This window comes from Lepisosteus oculatus, chromosome 12 (assembly GCF_040954835.1).
Source record: "Lepisosteus oculatus isolate fLepOcu1 chromosome 12, fLepOcu1.hap2, whole genome shotgun sequence".
NCBI classification, from domain to species: domain Eukaryota; kingdom Metazoa; phylum Chordata; class Actinopteri; order Semionotiformes; family Lepisosteidae; genus Lepisosteus; species Lepisosteus oculatus.
The window spans coordinates 8021956-8044690 of NC_090707.1; the positions used below are offsets into that span (position 1 = coordinate 8021956).

Consider the following 22735-nt stretch of genomic DNA (forward strand, 5'->3'; position numbering starts at 1 on the left):
CATTCTGGATGAAAACCTGTTGGAGTCTGCAAAAGACCTGAAACTGGGACGGAGATTTATCTTCCAACAAGACAATGATCCCAAACATACAGCAAAATCTACAAAGCAATGGTTCACAAATAAACGTATCCAGGTGTTTGAATGGCCAAGTCAAAGTCCAGACCTGAATCCAATCGAGAATCTGTGGAAAGAGCTGAAAACTGCTGTTCACAAACGCTCTCCATCCAACCTCACTGAGCTCGAGCTGTTTTGCAAGGAAGAATGGGCAAGAATATCAGTCTCTCGATGTGCAAAACTGATAGAGACATACCCCAAGCGACTTGCAGCTGTAATCGCAGCAAAAGGTGGCTCTACAAAGTATTAACGCAAGGGGGCCGAATAATTTTGCACGCCCAACTTTTCATTTTTTTATTAGTTAAAAAAGTTTCAAAAATCCAATAGATTTCGTTCCACTTCACAATTGTGTCCCACTTGTTGGTGATTCTTCACATAAAATAAAAAATTTATATCTTTATGTTTGAAGCCTGAAATGTGGCAAAAGGTTGAAAAGTTCAAGGGGGCCGAATACTTTCGCAAGGCACTGTAGATGTTGAAAGAATTACCAATGGAAAACATGCAGCACAACCACAGACCACATGCAGATTAAAAATCCCACCTGCAGAGACTGAAATGAACAGAGCTCACAGCACTGAAATCCCACTGAAAATCACAGAGGGACAGTAGGTTCTGTTTGACTGGTTTAATGAGTTCAAATATGGAGCTTCTTCAGTTAATGAAGTCTAGCTTTAACTTTGCATCAAAAACTCCAACAATGATTTAATGTTTGCAAGCAGGGCTGACCATTGGTTGCGATGCACCATGCCATGTTAACCTTGAATTTCCGCATCCTTAGTAATCTTAGTGAACTTTTATCTATACAATATTGTTTTACTATGATTCCATCCCTCGAGATCAAACTCTAAATATGAAAACGGTCCATCCTAATGTGAAGCCACATGGTGAACCTCCGACTCAAGGCAACTTGAATGCATGGTTACCCTGATCGAGTCCTCAGACCTCACTTGCTGTCCCTCCTGATGAGACAACATGCTATCAGGACAGCACATGTCCTCGTTCTGACTGTAGCTTTCTAGCAAGATGAATGGCGCAGGTATACTGTGGATGTTCTGCTTAGCCAGCCTTGAGGCCCATCGAACATTTGTGGGATGACATGTGGCATCTAGGGCTCAGAGATGAGTGACATAAGGATCGAGGTGACGTATAGGCATCTGCTACCTGGTGCGAACGAGAGCCACAGTCGAAGAACTGTACAACGTCACACTCTTTCAGAGTAGACCCCCCCCACTGGTGACACATGCCAATCAACAGAATTTTATAAATATTATACTAACATCACGTGTGTTCAATAAAACATCAGTTCACCTGCCAGAAAGAAGTCAGTCATTTTCCTGATCGCTATGGGAATTTGCTGAAAGTGTAAGGGATAGGTTTCTTTTTAGACTTTTTAGCACATGTTTTTTTAAATTAACTTATGTAGATAGATCATACAACAGATAATGTAATCCTGATTACTATGAAAACTCTTGGGCACATCAAGAGAGCCATCATCCACGCTGTAAAGGCTAATACAGGGCCTAGTCAGCAGGGGAGTCACAGCCTTTCAGAGACTCGCCACTTCAGTACAAACAGTCTTACTCAGGACACATCCTCCTCCCAGATGACACGAGACGCAGATGAAATCAATTTATAGGCCGTTTAACAAATACCAGTCGGAACTGATGTTTACTGTCACCCCAGTGTAATTGAAGGCCCTAATTAAACATGTTTAATCACTCTGCTCTCCTAGCCTATGTTAAACATTTCATTTGCTTTCACTGACTAACACATTCACTGGAAGATGAAACCACCCTGTGATGCCCCTCACAGCAAACGTCTGTGCCAGCCACGAGCCAGCAAGCTGCAAGCTGGCTGACATTGGGCCATTTACAGAAGAAAAAAAACTATAGAACATATAAACATGCATCAGCAGAGGCTACACAAAACTGGGTTCAAATGAGCTACAAAAATGTTGCCCTGACAAAAAATGAGCATGCCTTTCTCTAACTCCCATGAAAACAGACACACCCCTAGTTTTTTTTTTTAAATGATGTAACTTCAGTGTGAACACACTGCCGGTGGATTCCTTCAGCCTCCTCGCTGCTGACCTGCCTGCATGTTTACCGAACAAATGACGTGCTAATGACAATAACGGGTGAGCTGGGCCTTGGAGAACTGGCCTTTCAAAGCCTTGTCTCAGTGCGTCCCCCGTTCCTGCGGCTGATTACAGAAGCAGCTGCTGCAGAAATTCAATAGGAAGCACAGAGGAAAGAAATCCTGCAGCTTTCTTTCAGACTGATGGCAGCATTTGAGATGAGAATTGCATCCCCTGGAACAGGCGACAGGCATTCCCCTCCTAGGCACGACATCCCTACTAACACACGGACTCACCAATAAAAACATAATAGAGGCAAAACACTAACATCCTCTTCCTCGCAGCCAGCCAAAGCAAACAGCTGGACACATCTGTCCTCCCGGGCCTCCAGGCGTCACGACTGCAGAACTCGCTGTTACACGCGCCTTTAAACGGGGACCGATCCAGCAGAGCTTCGTCTCGGACAGAGGCACCTCTTCCAGAATAAAGGTTGGACTCTATCGCCTAATCGAAATGCGCGCTTGCTGAAAAGGGTGTTGCATGATAAGTTGAAAAGTAACAAAAGTAAATAAAATCAAAGTAAAAGCTTTGTGCGATTTAAGTGTACAACCATTAAACTAGCAGACAAAGGGAAAGGTGGAAGATAAATTAGCCCCCGGACATAGGCTGCTGGGAGAGACCGAAATATATAAGAATTTGAGAAGCAGTGGTTTAGAACACACAGGGCTGTGTTTCACGGGTTTGTTTTTGAAATATCCTGAAGTCCTTTACAATTTCAACTGGTCAGCTACTGGCAAGAGCTAATCAAGAAGGCATGGATAATTTTTGTTTTTAAAGGCAGCCAATACATGAATGCAGTTCAGTCCTGCGGGATGTTAACAAGTTCGCCTCGGAGATCAGTATGTTCTGTCAGGAGAGCAACGGCATAGTTCATTAGGACACGCCAGCTCCTCATGTGAAAGCCTTCCTGTGTTTCTGCCCTGAGTCAGACTAACCCTCCTGACTGCAGACCACCAGCTACTGTATGTGAAGGGGTGATGAAACACCGATAACTACAGCACTCTGCCAGTACCTCAAGGGTGAAACTGATCTAACGTGTAGCACGCTGTCCTGAAAAATGATAAAACAGCTGTGACTGGAGAATATCCCCCCCATTCTCTTTTGTTCTTAAAGCCAAGCCACCTCTATGATCAAAAACAACCCTCCAAATAATATTAAAGATGACTGTTCTAATAAGAAAGAGTGCGCTCCTCACTCACATGTGTGGACTGAGCTCGTAGAAGTTTCTGTTGCGATACTCCTCCACCTTGTCCGCTGTGTAGATGGGCAGAGACCGGTAAGGGTTGAGGGAGATCACCACGCTGCCGATGTAGGTCTGGACAGGAGACAGACACAGAGGACACGGTCAGACAAAGGACATTCAAGAGGCTCAGCACACGGCCTAACATAGGATGGGTACCCGCCTGAACCTAAAGCTTAAGATGGAAATGCTGGCATGTAGCATTTTGACGTGGTTTAAATCGAGGGTTTTACACAAAATACTTAAGTTTTTTTTGGGGGGGGTTCTCAACAGGTGTGAGACTCTGCAGAGATTTCCTAGCAATGACCTTCAAAACAGTAGCAAGATATTTCCCTGTGAAGAGGTAAACCATAAATGTCTTCCCACCAGCCTGTAAAACACCGAAATCTGATGAACTGGTATGTATAACATTCTTATCGCTGGTGAGCTATCTCTATTCTCTATTCTTATCTCCACAGAGATAAAGCCTTGGTAAAAGCAGAGTATTGCAAGCTGAGGCAAGGTAGCTTCCATATACTGCTTCATCAGACCAGAGCTCCTCCTGGTTTCTGTGGTGTGAACTGCACTACAGAACATGTGACTCCCCCCACCCCCCATCTGGACAGCACACCAGCCCATCACAGAAATCACCCCCCCCCCCCCCAATGCTAGTCCTCACTTATAAAACTGGGAGCAGCTTGGTAAAGTACCTCACTCAAGAGGAGAGGGCTGAACCCCCAACCTGTTAGTCACGAGACCCATTATTGTTGCACTAGCCATAGTATGCTAAAGCAAAGCAAAATCATGGTAAGAGCACTGCAGGGCAGAGCTGGGTTGAGATGACAGTATATGTGGAAACTGCATCAGGAGAACACTGCGGAAGGCAGTTGCAGGGCATGTTATCCAGCTGTTTGCACTGGGACACGAGTCAAGTGGTTGCAAGAACGAGTCCTCAGTACCCTCTACGAGCACGGGAGCTGCCTGCTCCCAGCACGAACGGCTCCAAAACTTGAATTGTTCTGCTAACCCTATTTCTGCCTTGCACAGAGGGAAACAATGCCACACAGAGCACAATTACACCGCGCTGCCACGCGGCGAAGCTCTCGAGTGCAAGACGCTCGGTAGCAACCTTCACCGACTGATCCCCTGCCGAGAGGGGAGGGGCGGCTTGCTGCCTCAGCCCTGCCGGAACCCGATCTGAACGAAGCAGGGATCGCCCGGCACCACGTGGGGAAATTCCTGGGCACTGTCCGGGCATGCGAGTCAGAAAGCATTCTGAGATTTCAAACGGAAAGAAAAAGAAAAATGCCGGGAATTCCAAAGCCCTCCTGCGAGAAATGCACCACGATCGGCCGACTCCGGGAGCCAAGCTCCGTCCCCCTCAGGGCTCACAGCGGCTCCGTGCGACGTGCCGGAAGAAGATGAACTCCAGCCGCTCCATGGGACTTGCCAGAGCGCCGGTAAGCCAGTCCACACCGGCTCCTGAGCCGAGGGGTCACCACGTGAGAATGGAGGTAAAAACCGCGACAGAAATATGAGCTGAATCCAGCCGAGCCCCCCCCCAGAGAAACTCCGTCTCTGCTGCTTAATCACGGATGGCCTTGAAGCTTGAGATAAACAATAAAAAGGTACTTCGTATACAATGATCAGGAAGGGGCCCTATTCCACATTGACCAAAAGACCAAATGTGGTGAAGACCAAAGTGCTTTCTAAGGCTGAGGAACATTACGCACTTCACTTTTTTGCCTTGTCTCTGTGTAAGTGTTGCCATATGCTCACATAAAATCAGCAATTACAAAGAGCAGGCAGAAGAACTTAAAGGTTACAGTCGAGAGTCCATTTGATAGTTAGCCGTTAATTGATCCAAGGATCTCATCCAGCTGTTTCTCGAAAGAAGACCGGGTATCCGTTTCAACAACATGGCTGGGAAGCTTCTTCCACATTCCCCTAACCCTTTTGGTAAAGAAGTGCCTGCTGTGCTCTTTTTAAAGAGGAACTACAGTCCCTAAAGCCATAGTTCAATAAATTCTGGGTACAGCATTTTTCTATCACAGAACATTTCATAATCCACACTCCACAAATCTACAAGACTCCTTAAGGCACTGGACATCAAGCCTTCGGGACAAGAACAAGGTTTATCAATAATCCTCCAAGCTCCTCAGCATTTGTCTCAGCCTAAGTGTGCTGCTCTCAACAGGCGACAGACTGCTTGAAACACCAGCTCTGCAAAGGCTCAGTGGTTGGCCCAGCCCGACTCTACAGTGAGCAGGCAATGACGGTGCTGCAAGTACTCAAGTGGTGCCAGTCTTTTCAGATGTACAAACTCTATACGGACACAGCCGGGCTGACAGGGCTGAACTTATACAGAAACGAAAAGGCAGACAGGGAAGCGTTTGCACGCACCATCTATGTGTGCAAGACACTGCTCCCTGTCCACAGAATGGAGACACATCTATGTGTGCAAGACGCTGCTCCCTGTCCACAGAATGGAGACACATGGCCCTGCACGGGGGCTCAGTGTTTTTCATGGGCAATGCAAGCCTTTCAGATTTGAGACAAACGAGGAAAAAAATGCCACAGCAGCGATGAAACCCAGCACTTCCATCTCATATCGGTGCTACTGGGCATGCAGTCGTGGTCTACAGAGACCAATACATTAACAGCACTTCCAAATGAGCAGCAGAGCCAGAAAAGGAAAAGGCAGTGCTGGCAGTAAACCACGCGAGTGGCTACACAGTGGTGAGCTGTATTTTTTCCCCAAGGCCATTTTGAAAGGTGCCGATCAGAATTACAAAACAGTCCAAAGTCTGCTTTATTGTATTTAATCAAGCAAAGTCCTCGGAACACTGGGTGCAATGTCTGGTCTTGCAAAAAGAAGCTTCTACATTGAACAGAAAACTTTTATGGCATGGATAAAAGTATTTTATGTTACTCAAATATTCCTTTAAACTTCCTTTAGGTAACTTGCATGGCTGGCTGTTCTCAGGGTTACTCACAGTATTCATTTAACACTGATTAAATTGCCATGCAAGTAATTTTTTTCATCCAATGGTTGCTTACAGTTTTTGAAACACTTTCTGTCGACCCCCATTGTAACAATTCCAGCACCAAATCTCCCTTTAGGGTCTGAAGCGAAGATGGATGAGTGGCATTATCCCAGCAGACCTACACAAACACAGAGCCTTTAGACCTGGGTCATATGGGTTTTAATGGCCCCAAATGACAAAAGAAAAGCACCTGAAAATTCCTGAAAAAAAGACAAGGGGAAATCGAAAGGCTCCCACTGTCAAGTTGATTATAAGATCCCTTTATTGGCCATATACAGTTTCTTGTATTAGGAATTTGTCTTTTCGCAAACCCCAGCTTGCTCTCCATGAGACACACAGACAGGGAGAGAAGCTTTGGGATCAGAGCGCAGGGTCAGCCTTTTATACGGCGCCCCTGGAGCAATCGGGGTGAAGGGCCTTGCTCAGGGGCCCAACGGAGTAGGATTCCTCTGCCGGCCGTGGGATACGAACCAGCAACCTTCCAGCCACAGAGCCTCCGCACCTCTACCGGTGCGAAGAGGAGCCCTAGAGATGGAGCACAGCAGCTCTGTACCAGCTGTCCTGACTGGTACGTGTGAATGTTGCATTTGCCACAGTTACTGCGCAGTGTTCTGGTGTAGGGCACGCAAAAGAAGACCGGATCTTAGGTGCTGGCCCGCGAAGATTTCTGTGTGTAGAATAATAAACCAACCCAGTTCCTGAACTTTAATGTCGTGCCTTTGTCTACACAACATCTGGCAACGAGGATGGCTGAATTTGCCTTACAACACTGACCTCACTTACACACCAGAACGAGTCCATCATAGAATACGGGCCACGCTTATCAACTGATATGATAATATCTTCAACAACAGAACCCAAAACAAGAAAAATCCTGCTTCACACCAAATGACTGCCGTTCTCTAAATCGCTGCAGCCTAAAGCCACTTCTAATTGGAGCCAGAGGTATAATAGCTACCTGGGGTACAGTGTGCTTGAGGGTATGAGGCCTCCTATTGAAGAATAATGCAGGAATGAAGGCTACTTTACCAAAGACAGAGAAACGGCTCGGTCTCGCATGAGCATGCTAGATTATCTACCACTTCAATCAGTGCAATGCAACACGTCTTGTATAACCTCTCTTATAAGTCGGGCTGCATGTTCCAGGGCTTCCAGAGTGCGGGAAGAGTGTCAACAGGACACCAGAGTGAGGGCGAAAGACAGAGCTGCTTCTCATGGCTTTATTCCCTGTCGCTCCCTTTCCTCAGTGGACAGAGCCAACTTCCCCTCCACCCTGCTGACACCACAAGGAGCACAAGAGCATGTCGCACTCTGGGAGAATCTCTACTGTCGCTGCTGAACAGCAGCTGTGGGGACTGATGGATAGCAGACTGGACAATCTGGACTGATCAGGCCTTGGTGAGGACCTGACATGACAGCATTCCTGCAGGACAGTGCAAGTTCCCCTGCTGGTTCCAACAATGGCTTTCTTGCCAGATGAGAATGTGAAAGTTATGCTGTGGATCCTTGCACTCAAGATTTGAGCCCCACTGAACAATCTGGGGGGATGAGCTGGGATGATACATCAAGGACATCAAGGGCTCATAGGCCAGTGAACAGGCTCCAGGAGGAGAACGGGGCGAGACGATCCCACAAGACACCCCCGAAACCTGGTGTACAGCATGAGTCACATCCTGTAACTGTTCACTAATGATAACAGCTGTTAATAAGCTTAGTGAATTGACCTACAACATCTGTGTTTAATAAAATATCGGTACATCTGATAAAAAAATGAACATTTTGATTATAACTAAATTTGTGGCAGTTATAAATGATGTTTTATGCTCACTATGTGCAGTTCAGTGGTAGCACTTACTTACTGAAGGGACCCCAAGGTACACTGTGGTTGAACAGAGAGACACTACAGCTTGGTGTGGTATACAATGTAAACAGTCCTTGATGACCTGGTGTGATAACATTCCCCACGGGGATAAGATTCGTGGCTGCGTGTTAAGGGCGAGATCCCCATGAGATTATCTCCCTTTGTGGCTTCCTCTCTGCCTGGGGCCTCATACCTGCCTGAAAGCTTAGATGTGAGAACAGACCGGTTCAAATTGCTTTCATGTAAATTATACTAATGGCAGCTATCTGTGAAGAGGATGTAGCAATGTGAAAGTTTCCTTTCATCAGCTGGTTTGGGCTGATGTACAGCGGCACTGTGGCTGGTGCAGCTTCCGATGAGCTCTTGGGACCAGCGTTCGAGTCCGGCCTGGGGAATCTTCTGTGTGGAGCTTGAGCGCACTCCACATGTTCACTTGGCTGTTCACTGGGTGCTCTGGTTTCTTCCCACCTTCCAAAGACCAGGTGCACTGGTGTCTCTAAACTGTCTGTGTGCACTGACCATCCTAGGTTGTAGTCCCACAATGCACCCTGTGCTTGTAGGATAGCTTTAACAGAAGGATCCATCCGTCTGACGGCTGATGGAGGGAGAAACTACACTATGCGAAGAATGAATACATTGAAGTGGTCAGTGTCCATTGGCACGGGGTTTGGTCAGCCAGCAATGCGCCACCTCTCCACCTCTGTGCCCTGCTGTACAGCAGGCATGACCATTACGGACACCTGAAAGTAAGGGTCTGGCAGAACTGCTCTAACTGGCGGCCTTGGGCCTTTCTGCTGCTCATTACATCAGTCAGTGCGTCTCCCCCTATGTTGTCAGCTACGCCTAACTCAGCTCAGTCAGCATATCACTAATCTGCCAGCCATATCATTGTGAATCATGTAGCTGATCAGCCCAGAATGCAGAATTACAAGCCAATGACAATACCAGTGTTTTGGCTAGCACTATGTTTGCGCTATGCAAAGAGGCCATCACCATCCTGGACTGCACTGCCAGGCCAGTCCCTCACAGCTCGGGGGCCTGGCTCCTCATTTTCCTTGACACCCCTTCCAAGGACACATGGACCCGCCCAGAACTGGCATCCTCTGCCAGGGATGACACAGTAGCCCACTGCAGGTGTGAACACAGCAGAGGTGAGTCATGGGAACATGACCGCCAGGTGTTCAACCACTAACACGGAGATCCCTAAGGAGAAGCCAGGATGACATCACAACGAACGGACTTTTGTTTAGCCGGCATCTGCATATAGAGATGTTCACAAGTAAATTGCTCAGTGTGCAGAAAAATACCGATTTATTAACCTTTAACCTTTACATTGAGTATAAGACCGCCATGGCTGGGAATGCACTGTGGTAGGTATCCTAGACAAATGTTCCATATTACTCAGAAATAAAATAAATAAAAAGGGTTTACTTACAGAAAACAAAATGTAACTTAGGTAAAACAAAATGCCAGCATTGGGAAAATAAGCAAGGAAGCTGGATATTCATACCCAAATGGGGTCAGTCAGCAAGAATAAGAAAGATGCAAGTGGCACACAGAGCAACTGATCATCACCAATTCAGCCTGATCTCCTGATGTCATGTATTAGCTGTACTGAAAAGACATGGATTTACCAAATAGCAACTAATTGACTCCCAAATTAAATGAGACCACATGGTACAAATGCATGACAAGGAGGTGACGCTTTTGGGCGGCATTATTTACACAGCAAAGAATTTTTCAGGCAGAAGAAGCACTGCTTTGTACAAAGCATCATCTCTTTGGAGATCTGAACGTCTGATGTTCCACACTGGCAGATCAATAAATAAGGAGGAAAAAACTCACATAAATTTCATTGTGGTCAAAACGCTTCTTCAGGTTCTCGATGAAGGATTCTTCGGTCAGTGGTTCCAGCAGCACCATATCCCCCACTCCTATCATGTTGTCCAGAAGGGATGTCTTCACCTCCATCTTGGACATCTTTGTCCCCTGAAAGAACCAAACACACAATTAAAACTAAATAAAGCAGAAAAGAAATACTCACACCCTGCAGCTACCTTTTTAGACCTTAGACCATCAACTATGGCATTAACCTGCTTATCGCGGCGCAACAGAGACCACCTGTAATTATCTAAACTACTATTCAACAGCAGCAACGGATTTGTAACTGTCTGAGACTGCAATGGCTGTTTTAGTTCTGAACACAGATGAAAACAGTGTCAACAGCGGGATGTTTGCACAAGTAGGGGTCAGGCACGTTTGAGAACCCTTGGTGTGCGCCTGATGAGACTCTCTGCTGTTCAGAATTGGAAACCGTGGGCACCGTGACGGAGTTATTTATCCCGATCTCCAGCTCTGACAGAGAGACTCCAGCAATGGAGAAGAATTCCATCACCATTTCTCCAAGATATAGCAAAATCATTGAGGTGTTTTTTTTCTAAATGTTCTAAACATCTCCGTTTATAGCTACTTAAGAGACCAACATCAATGACCATGCTGCACACTCCACAGAATTACGGCGCAGGCCCAGTGCCGTTTCGCTCCTGTATCAGAGGATGAGGGAGTGCACCCTGGGCAATCCATGTAGGATGCAGACCAGGACAGCTCCTGTTCCATCCCAGGTGACCGAGCAGCAGGCAGAAACAGCAGCCCCTTCCCCACATGACCTCAGAATTCTAACCCTCCTGGTTTAGCATCTGGGACTGAGCAAGCCCTGCAGCCCCTTCATTCCATCACACGGTGCTCTGTGCTCGTCTCGCTGTTCTGAACACTGCGGATGATTTCTGAATCAGCGCTCTTCAGTCTCCCCTATAAAAGTGGACACTGTAACAGATAACAGACAGGGATGCAGGAAGGAGGAGCCCATCATTACCCAGTAGAGCAGTATTGTGCATTGAAAGGTCCTGGGGGGGGATAGATTACCTGTGCCAATGGGAGTAACTGAGCCACAGAAATCACAGTGCTTTTGTGTCTCTAACAGGTGTCCTTCTGTTAATGGGAAAACATACTACTACTCAGGGAGGGCTGGACTTCTCATCAAGAGTATTAGCCAGTTAGGCGTCATAAAACTCCCATATCTGGTTAACGAGCACCTATAGAGCTGCAGAAACGCTACTGCAATTAGGAAACCTGATAAAGAGATTCTAGTTCTGACAGAAATTCTTGCCTTATAGCTAGACTACGGGGTGTAATGTCTGTTTTACAAAAGCTTTTCTTTGTGCGGGATTAAAAGCGGCGAGTATTTATTTTCTCTCTCCTTTGGGCGGGGCTTTGCGCGATCTCAGCTGGCACTGCGAGAGCTCCTGCAGCTCCTGGAAGCACACCGGTGTTTGCTTTGTCCCTGCTAACCTGCAGCAGGCAGCGCTGGAGCGGGGCTTTATCACAGAGACGCGCGGCGCCCTCTCCCATTCGCGTTCGCCGCGGTTTGACGCCGTTAATCTCAGGGCTGGCCAGCCCCCTGCCTTGTCGTGGAGGCCGAGAGGCGAAACCCCCACACCCCGCACCCCCGCCCAGGGGGGCATCTCCCACACCAGAGCAGCAAGAGAACGGATAAGTGACAGCGATGCCCTTCGCCGCACCTTGAGGTCGCAACAATAACCAAGAACTCCTACCAGCTTTTGGGGGGGGGAGGCTTCTCTCCTGCACGGCAGCGGTTGGCTCGTGGTGTGGAGGCAGCATAGCAACTGAATGCTTTCACATAGCAACGCCGCCTGCCATCCTGCCCTGACCTGAAAGGCAGCTAAATCAGGAGACGGGTAGGAGGTCAGGAGCTTAACCCCCCCGGCTCCGAACCCTCCCCGCTACCTGCACGGCTGGCAACATGGGCCCCGCTTTCGAGAGGAAATCTTCCACAGCAGCTCCAGGAAAGACTTGCACAACACAAGCCTCCCACACTGAAGCTGCGATTTCGGGTTCCAGGCCCGAGGTGGGACCGGCCCCAGCTCCTTTCTCCCTCCCTGGAAACTGGACTGGCCAGGTGTGTCGAGCGAGGTATCGGCCTGCTTGCCTTTTCCCCGTTTTAACTGTTGCTCCCAGATAAACGCCGGTGGGTTGAGGAGAGGAAGGTACCGAAGCACAGAGAACACACACACCAGCCAGAGGGAGGCCCCAGAAACCCTGGCCCATATTTAACCGCCACAATTTCCCACTCAAGGCAGACAAAATCGTTCCTTTGAGAGGAAAACGCAAACTGGAGCGAAAGTACGGAGCAGAGGTTAAACGGTTATGCAGAAGAGGAAAAAAAAAAGACCTGCTGACGCACGTGAAATTGTGCCAAGCAATTTCGAAACTCATTCGTGTGAAATGTGTCGCTAATCACAGGTGTAGAAAACATCTCACGCCCTCCACTTTAACAGCGGGATGGAAGAGTTACAGACAGACCCATACAGCTCCTGTTTCACTCATCACTCATCACCGGGATGTACTGCCACCACAGCGCAAACAAACCTGTTCGATTTCATTTACTTCAAACCAAACTGTAGTCTAGTTTCTATCAGAGATATTTCAGAAATATATCCACCCCTAAAAGATCCAAGTCTGGCATTACTGGCAAACCCAAAGCCAGCTCAATCTTCCCAATGTACTGTGATTATCTGCTGTACAACAGGGTTAGCAGACTGGTGCCCTAGATAAGGTAGTTACTCTCTAGGATGTGATATAACCACATAAAGAAGTGCATAGAACGGTCCCACATCAGAACCAATAGAGAAGAGTGCTTTATCATTATCTGGGGATAAAAATATTGTGGATTATATTATAAACAGAAAAGCCATGCTATGAAATTGCATCCATTGCTGCAGAGCAGACGCCAGCAGTTATCCATGTCAGGCATTTAGCATTATACATAAATTTTCATCTTAAATGTAATTTAAATGTGCACCACTTAAAAATATAAATGTTCCATGCAACTAAAGCTGCAAAAACAAATGCACTGAATGCAGAAAACAAAAATGTGTGGTAGGCGTTTAATTAACACTTGGGGGTGGAGAGGTCATGACCCCAGGGCTGCCTAGATTAAAAAAGGTTTGGCTAATCTGTTGAAAAATGAGAATGGGCCATCATCCTGCTTTCCCTTTGTGGGTTCAAGCTAATCAACACCACACGGTCACCTAGCTTTCTCTTTCAGGATCCCCCAGTTGGATTCTGCATTAGTCACAAAAAGTTTGTGTCGATTTGCACTCTCAGAACGGAAAATACAGATTTACTATCATCATTCAGAATCGCCTCCCGACCGTGAGCCAGACAATCCCCATCACTTCCCATCCCACCTAGATCTCAGCACTCTATAGTCCTCCACTTGTCTGCAAACCCCACTGTGAACTGCCATTTACCTACAAAAGCTGGAGGCATAGTCCGGATTTGAACTGGCTGCCAGGTGACATGGCGAGTTCTGCGCTGCAAGCTCACTTCTAGGCTCACAACCCCCCTACCCTCATGAAAGTGAGGATCTGGAAGTGTGGGCAGGGTCTTTCGCCACTCCCAGCTCTGCGCCACTTTTCTTCGGACACGTCACAGGAAGCACACCGGCTGGGGGAACCCTCACCTGCACTACCACACAACTGCAGGCACTCTGGAAGCTGCCGGAGGTGCCGACAGCCCACAGGGCCCTGTCCGACTAATCCCACCCCAGCTCCGTGGCGATCATCATGCGACATGCCCAGGACTCGAACCTGGGACCACAGAGATCGACGGGCGCCTGTACTGTCTGCGCCTCCTGGGAGCTCCTATTGAGGACACCAGACCAAAGCCCAGAATAAGGACATTCTGCTTCCAGCCCACCTGATGATCACAGCCCAGGAATGGAGGACTCCCCCTTCAATGTCACTTTGATTCTTGACAAAGTGGGTTCTCCTTTACAGGCATTCAGGCATAATCCCACAGATGGTGGCTTCACAGGATTGGCTTCTCAGCCAAGCACAGACACTAAATCTGAACCTGCGGGTCTTCTTATACCGAGCAGGGTTTCACGACGGTCTATACTCTGTTCCCAAGTGTTTCTACGGAGCCTCCCACAAAGATTCAGAAAGTACTTAGAGCTATTTAAACGTAGCATATGAGGAAATTGCCTGGTCATGTTAACTAATATCTTAAGCAGAGTATTACAGCACAATTCCTTGAGATGGAAAACTTGTTTAATGGGATCCGAGTTCTGAGATGTAAAAGATCTGTGGTATCATGACTATCAGATGAATCAAGTGAAGAGTCAGGCTATAAAAATGTTGTTGCCCATATGCTGGGAATGTGAATTTGAGAAGATCTTGTAACCAATACCAGTGGTTTTCTAAAACAAGATCAGTGTGCCCTATAAAATGATGTACCATGGGTTACAATAACCCTGTAAATCTGTTCAGAAACCCTGAACACAAAGACAGAATAATCAAGGTGTTCGTGCTTTCCCTGACATGCCAAGACAAAGCACACGCACACGGGAAAAGGGAATCATGCTAGTTTAGCCATGCCAGATGCTAAAACTTGCTCCATACGTTCTTTGACATAGATGAATGCATTAATAACTAAATATATATTGCTACCTTCATTTAAGATATTAACACTTTTCTGTGTATAATACATCATTAAAAAAATTACAAGTTCTAAATTTGATCCTGGTACATTTTTAGAAAGTCCGTTGAAACACAAAGGAGCTTTCTGTGTTAACGAAAATCCAATATTCATAAATTACCCAAAACTGGTCTCAAACAAGCAAATGAAACTGAAACTGGAAAGGCTCCAGAAGGCAGCTTTAGCCTATATTTCCATACTAGAGCAAAAACAAGGTATAAATCCCACTTTTCTTGGATGAGGGCCACATGTTCATTTCCGTTTCCAGCTGCACTTTGGATTTAAACTGAAGCGAAATTATCCCACTGCTGAGAGTTTCCTCCTCCATCACAAATCCGAGAAGAGGCTTGGACCCTTGATCACCACAGTGAGGTCAGAAAACAGAAAGGATAAAACCGGCTATCACTGGTTCCACTATCTCCATTACCGTAACCAGAATATCAACCCTTCACTTTTTCTTTTAAAAACCTGAACTGACCACTGCTAATCGGACCTCTCCTAAAAATAATCCCATTACCAGGCTTTTGCTGGGAGGGACGTCTAAGTGACCTCAGAATTCAATGGATGCTGTATTTCTGTGCAGCAGCTTTCTAGAGCTCAACAGTGCTTTATTACAATGATATACAGTATGTGTAAGTGTCTGATAATGTTTGTACTGGAAATGGTGTGTTCATCGTTTCTGCTTTGCCCGCACTGTAATTCATCGGTCATGCCAGTGGAGCTCTTTGAACGTGAATTATCTCTTTAAAATATGTAAGAGGCGTGGGCTGCGAGTGGGCTAGTTCTACCTCGCTGTTGTCACGGAGCACACACATGAAAGCGAGGTCTGGGAGCTCTTCAGCAGCTAACAATTCAGAGGCATGACGGTAAAAAAACAATTCTCATGCTTCTGCTCTAAAGGGACAGCTGAGGTTAGGCTCAGCTATTTTATTCAAATCCGAATAGCGAGTCTATTTGTATAACAAAGCGCGCGTCCTGTGTGTGTGTGTGTGTGTGTGTGTGTGTGTGTGTCACGGGCGGAGATCTGTACGGGTTGGAGAGCTGGCCAGAGGAAGCTGTAACCCTGGAGCCAACGATCTGGTGTATCTGGTTACCCTGGTATTGAACCCCACCGCCCCTCCCTCACCCCCCTCTGCCTTGAGTCCCCACCCCTTGGTCCGACCGGGTCAGAAGGGAAGAAGTGCTTTATAGAGTCTCCTGCAGCTAAAGGCATGACAGTTCCCCACACACCTGCACCCAAAACCCTCCCGCCTTCAGAACCGCGCCCAGTACTCACACGCCAGCGGGCTCGTTCCAGCCCTCTGCCCATCCGCAATGCTAGAAGACCAATCTCGCAGCAAGGCGCGCTGGCACTTCGGCAAACCTCTTTCCTTTCAGTGCCCTTCCCATTAGCCAAGCAAAGCATTCCATTTTCTGCAAAGTCAGACTGGACCTTAAATTGACTGTTCAAAAAACTGCTATATCATAGTAACTGGGTGTATGTCAGCCGTTACAAATACTGCAGGCACGCCCATATGCAGAAGTATACTGCTGTTCCACATGGCAGCTGGATTTGGTTTCTGCGATTATCCTGGCGACTTCGGTACAAACTTAGCCGCGGCGTCTCACCGATGCAGATCTCAAACCACCAGTTCCCCGAGAACAATGGCACTCTATATTTATACTCCACAGACACAACAGGACTGCACAGGACACCCCTTTATAGTTTTCAAGGCAGATGAAGTTGGATTTACATGCTTGTGACAGGAACGAGGTGAGACACGCAAGGCAAAAGGAAACGGCACATGCCACCGTGAAACAGTGTAGAAAAGAGATAGGAGGTTTTTCATTGATGCATTTTAAATTATTGCCACTCACTCACGTCAGGGATATACTACTTCACAACAACGGGCCCATTGTAGATCGGAGGTCATAGAAGACCCACTGCCCTTATTGATCTTGCAGTGCCTTGGGGTAATCTTAGCTTATCTTCATGTGGGGTTTAGCACACCCTGTTCACCCAGGCCCTGCAAGCAGCCTGTGAGCACAGCCCCTGCTGTCTGCTGTGGCTACGCTGGCCCACACAAACAGTCAAGAGCCTGTGCTGCCGATAACAAGAGCAGCTGCTTGATCTTAAATTTGTTAAACAAACACCTGAAGGTTTGATATGCAAACGACTGCTGGCACCAGCTTGCATTCCCAGTCGCTGTGGAAGCCCCAGACTGACACCGGCACAGTTGCTCCTTCTTAACTCCTCACTTATCCAAAAAAGCCCCCCCACACACACACCCCCATCACATTCCAGATCTCACATTCCAGAGGCGACAGTGAGAGATTAGGGGGTGGAGGGTTCACAGGCCTGCCTCTACCCCAGGACTAACCGGTTTTATTCTAGGACGAATGTGCGCCCGATCATCTGTAACAGAACATGACATCATAGCAATTGCACAATCGCGACAGGTAGCCTGTCTCTGGCCTGTACTGCGGTACGGCAATGGCTTCACCACGAGATATGAAGAAATCCATCACAACTGGGGGTTAAAACCAAACAAGTCTATCAGAAACTCCTCCCTCCTCAACACCACGCTGCTCTCAGGAGGACTCTCAGGCACCAAACTAGTTACAGGAGAACAATCTGTGACCCCCAGAGACTGATTTAGCAGAGACAGAACCCCCCCCCCGCCACCCTTCTACACTCCTCCAGCTACTGTAGAGCGGTACAAGCTGAGCTTATGTCCAGGGTTCATAGTTTCTTTAGATCTCCATACAGTGATTCTCAAGAACAAGGTAAGGATTCAATTCAACAATTAATGGGCTGAATTGGGTAATTACGGGCTCTGCTGAGAAACAAATTCAGAAACATTCTGGCTCCCCTTGACTAGGCTGTGGGTTCACTTGGTAAAAAGCTCTATTCCCTGCACAGCTAAGAAGGAAGATTTGAAGGACACAGAGCTCTAATGATAAATCTTCAGTCCACGGCATAATACACACTCAGAAAAGATCAGGCTCCTGACATCAAAGATGCAGCTGTGGGTTCGCTCAGGTCCTGTGCTGTCTGCAAGCCAGCCCAGAGCTCCCCTCCTCCCAGGCCCTGCGTAGCCCGACATCACCTGGCACTGGCCCAGGGGGGTACAGGCAGACGGAAGATGCGCTGGAGTGGAAAATTGTTTCTCTGATCCCATGTCCTGGCAGGAAGCCCGTAATTGAAGAGTCTGGTGTTGCACGTGCACATGCCACAAACACACCTCGTCCCCCTGCATGCTACCCCCCCGACAGGCTTGAGCGCCCCAGGCACCGTGTGGCCAGCTGGGCTTGAAAAGCCCTGCTGATTGCACGAATGCAAAGCTGAGAGAGTCAGCTTGCCTCAGGCCCAGTGTCTGCGGTCAGTGACACCATACGGCTTCTGTCCAGCTACATCATGCGCGAAGCACACTGAGACTCACAGAGTGACCTGGCAGAACCAAGACCGATATTACTTTAATAACATAATTCCACAGCGTTACAGCATCTGAATGGAGATTTGACAGCAAAATAACTACTGTGTGGCAAAATCCCTCCCTCCTCCACTGGCTGATTCATCTTTTAAAAGTAATCCACCACACACAAAAATTCCTGCAAAAGGCATCAGATAAACGTTAATACAATAAACAGATGCGAGCAACCCCCTTAGCCACATGGCTCCTCGCAATATGTTTGAGGGTCTTGCACAGTCTCGCTGGAACAATGCTATTGCTGTGTTTACACCAATTACAGCCAATTATTTCAGCAAAGGCATGAATAGAACAGCTGTGGTGATTTTGCAGTGCAGTCAGAGACTGAATCAAAAGGATTAGTCTCCGACTGTGCTTAGATTGGGGGGGGAGAATTCAGTCACACACACACACCACAGAGTCATTAGCTCATCTTAATTACATGGCGGAAAAGCACCTAGTGGAATCGCACGTGAATCCCAGGAGCCAATGAGGTGACAACATATGAGCACAAAACTAATTGATCTAAGCCATGGGATAGGTCATGGGTCATGCCAGCCCGATTTCAGGTTGTGCTATCCTACCACGGTGATCACACCTGTACCCCGCCGCGGGTTCAAGTCTGTGAGGACCTTGGGTACAAGCGATGCTGCCGGGTTCACCACCTCAGCTTAAAAGCCTCCAACCGACACTGCAGGAGTGCGAGCTGGGAAATACCTGCTTCATGCATGGGAGTCCTCCCAGACCCGGGCTGCCCGTCGCTAGGTCCAGATGCAAGGTTCTGCTATGGCCGCCGCCCCTACACCCCAGCCCCTGCCTGCCCCGTGACGCACAAGCACACTGGAAAGGCACAGGCAGTGGTTTGTGTTCTCAGGAAAATTGCCATGGGAACCACCACAGGCCTAAGGGTGCTACCAACCACTGTGCCAGTGGCCTTCTGACAATGCTAATGGGCACTTTCAAACTCATCACGCTCACCATACTTTCCACATTACAGCATGAGGCACATCTTCCCCTTACATGTCAGATATGTTAACTGGAGGAGTGACTATGACAAAACCTCCACATCCATGAGCTATTAGCTTTTTGAAAAGCTTCGATTTCAGTTCACGTCTGCGACGCGAGAGTGAACAGCAGCACTAAGATGTACGGACCCAGTCATTTACTGTCTGCAGAGGCCCCTACAGAAAGAATGACTGGAAGAAAGATCAAGCCCATAGCTTATTCAGTAGTCCCTTGTGTGAATCCACACAAAAAAAAAACAGTTGATAAAACAATGCATTCGCAAACCTGGCAAGAATTAAAGCATGCAGGCATCCGCTTCTTACATGACATCGCAGAAAAGAAGGAACAAAACCAAATCGGTCCCACTTCATCATGCGTATTAGATGGAATTTGACTTGATTTACTGCTTTCATTTTCATCGCCAATAAATTTAAAAGGGGAGCACGAAAAGCTTCGGAAAACGTTCTCATTTTTTTTTTTAAAGCGCGATGCTTGATGTGAAGAAAGCTCCCTGTTTTTGTCTCAGTGTGCAGAGAGAAGCCATTGTCTGTGCGGCAGAGCTCACTTACAACCTCCATTGAAAGTCTGTGAGAAAGTTACCAAAACACAGAAACATGAGAATCTGCCCCGGGAGCTGCCACTTGATCTCGAGCCATCCAGCAGGTTTACCGCGCCGACTGACTGGCAGCGAGAGGAGAGCTCTTGGCACGCGCCCTGTTCCAACAGCAGGAGGACGCTGGGTGCCAAGTGACTTCACACATACCTTCAGACTGGTGCAGGACATTGCTTGAAGGCCCTGAGTCGATCTGGTTGCTCTTCCAAAACAGCAAAATCTTTCCGACCTCGTGACCAAAACTGTCACTATAAAATAGACAGGTCTTACTATTTACCAAAGTTTATTGATCAAATGCACAACAACACAGCGTGCAGCAGTAATTGCTGGCAATGAAACGTCTTTTCTGCAAGTTCCCCCGGGGGAGGGGGGATCACAAAATTAAAGTTACAAAATAAGGTTACACTGCGTATTTTAACACAACATCCCTCGATTTAAAATCGACACTTTTAAATATATATCCTGACTTTGTTTGCTTTCCTTGTCGCTTCCTCACATTGTCTAGAAGCAAATGTGTTAACTTGCACACTTAAGTATTTGAAAAAAGTTGCTTCCTCATGCTTGGCATTTCCCACTTCATAGACGAAGCACTTTTTGTATTGAACACCACCTGCCAGGCTTTTTCTTGCAATCATAAATTAAGCCTAATAAAATTTCCTTTTTGATTTTCTACAATGTTTGCCAACCCTCTTATTTTGGCGGTATCTGCGCACTCGACTCGTTTACTTAATGTGTGAGAGTTTGGACATTCGCTTAATAATAATAACAACAACAACAACAACAACAACAACAATTATAATAATTGCTTACACTTATATAGCGCTTTTCTGGACACTCCACTCAAAGCGCTTTACAGGTAATGGGGACTCCCCCCCACCTCCACCAATGTGCAGCCCCACCTGGATGATGCGACAGCTGCCAGTGTGCGCCAGAACACTCCCCACACACCAGCTCTCAGTTGGGAGGAGAGCAGAGTGATGAAGCCAGTTCATAGAGGGGGATTATTTGGAGGCCATGATTGGAAAGGGCTAATGGGAAATTTGGCCAGGACGCCGAGGTTACACCCCTACTCTTTTCGAGAAACGCCCTGGGATTTTTAATGACCACAGAGAGTTAGGACCTCGGTTTTACGTCTCATCCGAAGGACGGCGCCTGTTTACAGTATAGTGTCCCCGTCACTATACTGGGGCATTAGGACCCACATGGACCGCAGGGTGAGCACCCCCTGCTGGCCCCACACTTCATTAAGGACCAATGAAGAGCCATGGTACCAATACAAAACCCTACAACCTGTGCATTCGCCCCTTTTCTGTACCGTTTCCTCTCTACATTAGCAAGAACCCAGTCAACGTATGTGCACTACCTTGGATACCTTACCTTGAAATAATTAATCATTTTGGAGTTTTCACAAAATATCAGTTCACCACATCATATACTCTGTTTATTTCTTGTTTAATGAGCTCTATTAAGTTAGTTAAGCAAGACCTATTTGTGATAAACCCATGTTGACTTTGTTCACTGAACAAGACTTTTCCAGTCAATGGATATCACCCATATCCTTAGTGAGTGCTGAAAGACTCTTGTTAAATGCTTTTGTTTCCATACGTGCAACCTGTTGAATACTGTCAGGTCCTGATGCTTAACTGTTTCTTGTACCTCTAACAGGTCTGCCTTCCTTGCACAAATATACACCTTGGTATCTCCAGGTCAGCCTGAGGAATGCTGTCAGTTTCTTTCTTTGTGAACATCTGGGTAAAACATTCATGTAATACATGAGCCATTTCATCAGCTAAAGGATTCCAGTTATGTTTGAGACGGTTTACTAAATCGTTTGCTGATCCTTCCGCAATCCTGAAAAACCCTTTACATACTTTAACCTCAATTGCAATACTATTTCCCAGTTCTCTTGGCCTCTCCAATATCCGTTACACTGAACTACAGTGCCGTGCTGTAATATCAATAAAGTTTCTACAGACAGGAAGTGTACGTTTCCTTTCTGGGATTGGGATTATAGAAGTAGTCCACAGTGAAGTACTGCTGGAAGTGCCAGGACATTCCCAGAATCATGAATAATGCATACAATGACAAAATCAGCCATGCGTCAAGAGTCCAATGCTGACCAAAAGCTCACAGAAGGCCTGATTAGTGGATCCACAAGCCCATGAATAAACTGCAACATTATAACTAGGGTCCTGTACACCAATCTTTCTTCCCCGTCACTAGGTTTTAGCAGTAACTTCTCACGCACGCACACACATGCACACACACATCTTCAGGATTGGGTTTTGGCCTGCCTTGGGCTTCAATTCAAAGGTCACCTACGAATTAAGATTAATCCTTATCATGAGCACACATTTTAGCAACCTTGGTTCTGTCCTTGAATAGATTTCAGTGCAGACACAGACAGAGAACACTCCGATATGACCCCTGTGACTCTATAGTGGAAAGAGCCAATTCGCAGATTTACCATGATAGGTGGACAAGGCCGTCCAAAGTAGTTTACATTTACTCCCCAAGGATGATGTTCGAACATATGCTGGATGCTGAGCAACACAGCCCAGCTAATCGCTTGGCATTTGTGAAGCAATGATTAAGGGGAAGCACAGCATTTTAGGCAAAATGTGATGATGCCTACGATACAGGATCTTAGGTGCACAAAGGGAAAAAAAGCACTTTATCTAAACTTTCTGAACTATGAATGGGTTCCCAGCAGCTCAAATCTGTTCATTGTC

At 47.0% G+C, this 22735-nt stretch overlaps 1 protein-coding gene across 6 annotated transcripts in view; it reads right to left on the reverse strand.

Annotated features, from left to right (window-relative positions):
* Positions 1–22735, reverse strand: part of myo1b (myosin IB) — a 95805-nt gene that overhangs the window by 69100 nt on the left and 3970 nt on the right. For all 6 annotated transcript variants that reach the window (XM_069197218.1, XM_069197221.1, XM_069197220.1 and 3 more), the window contains exons 2-3: positions 10224–10367; positions 3451–3566 (exon numbers count right to left, since the gene is read on the reverse strand). In XM_069197218.1, the coding sequence (XP_069053319.1) occupies positions 3451–3566; positions 10224–10358 (251 nt within the window). In that variant the 5' untranslated portion in view covers positions 10359–10367. The remainder of the gene's footprint in view (positions 1–3450; positions 3567–10223; positions 10368–22735) is intronic.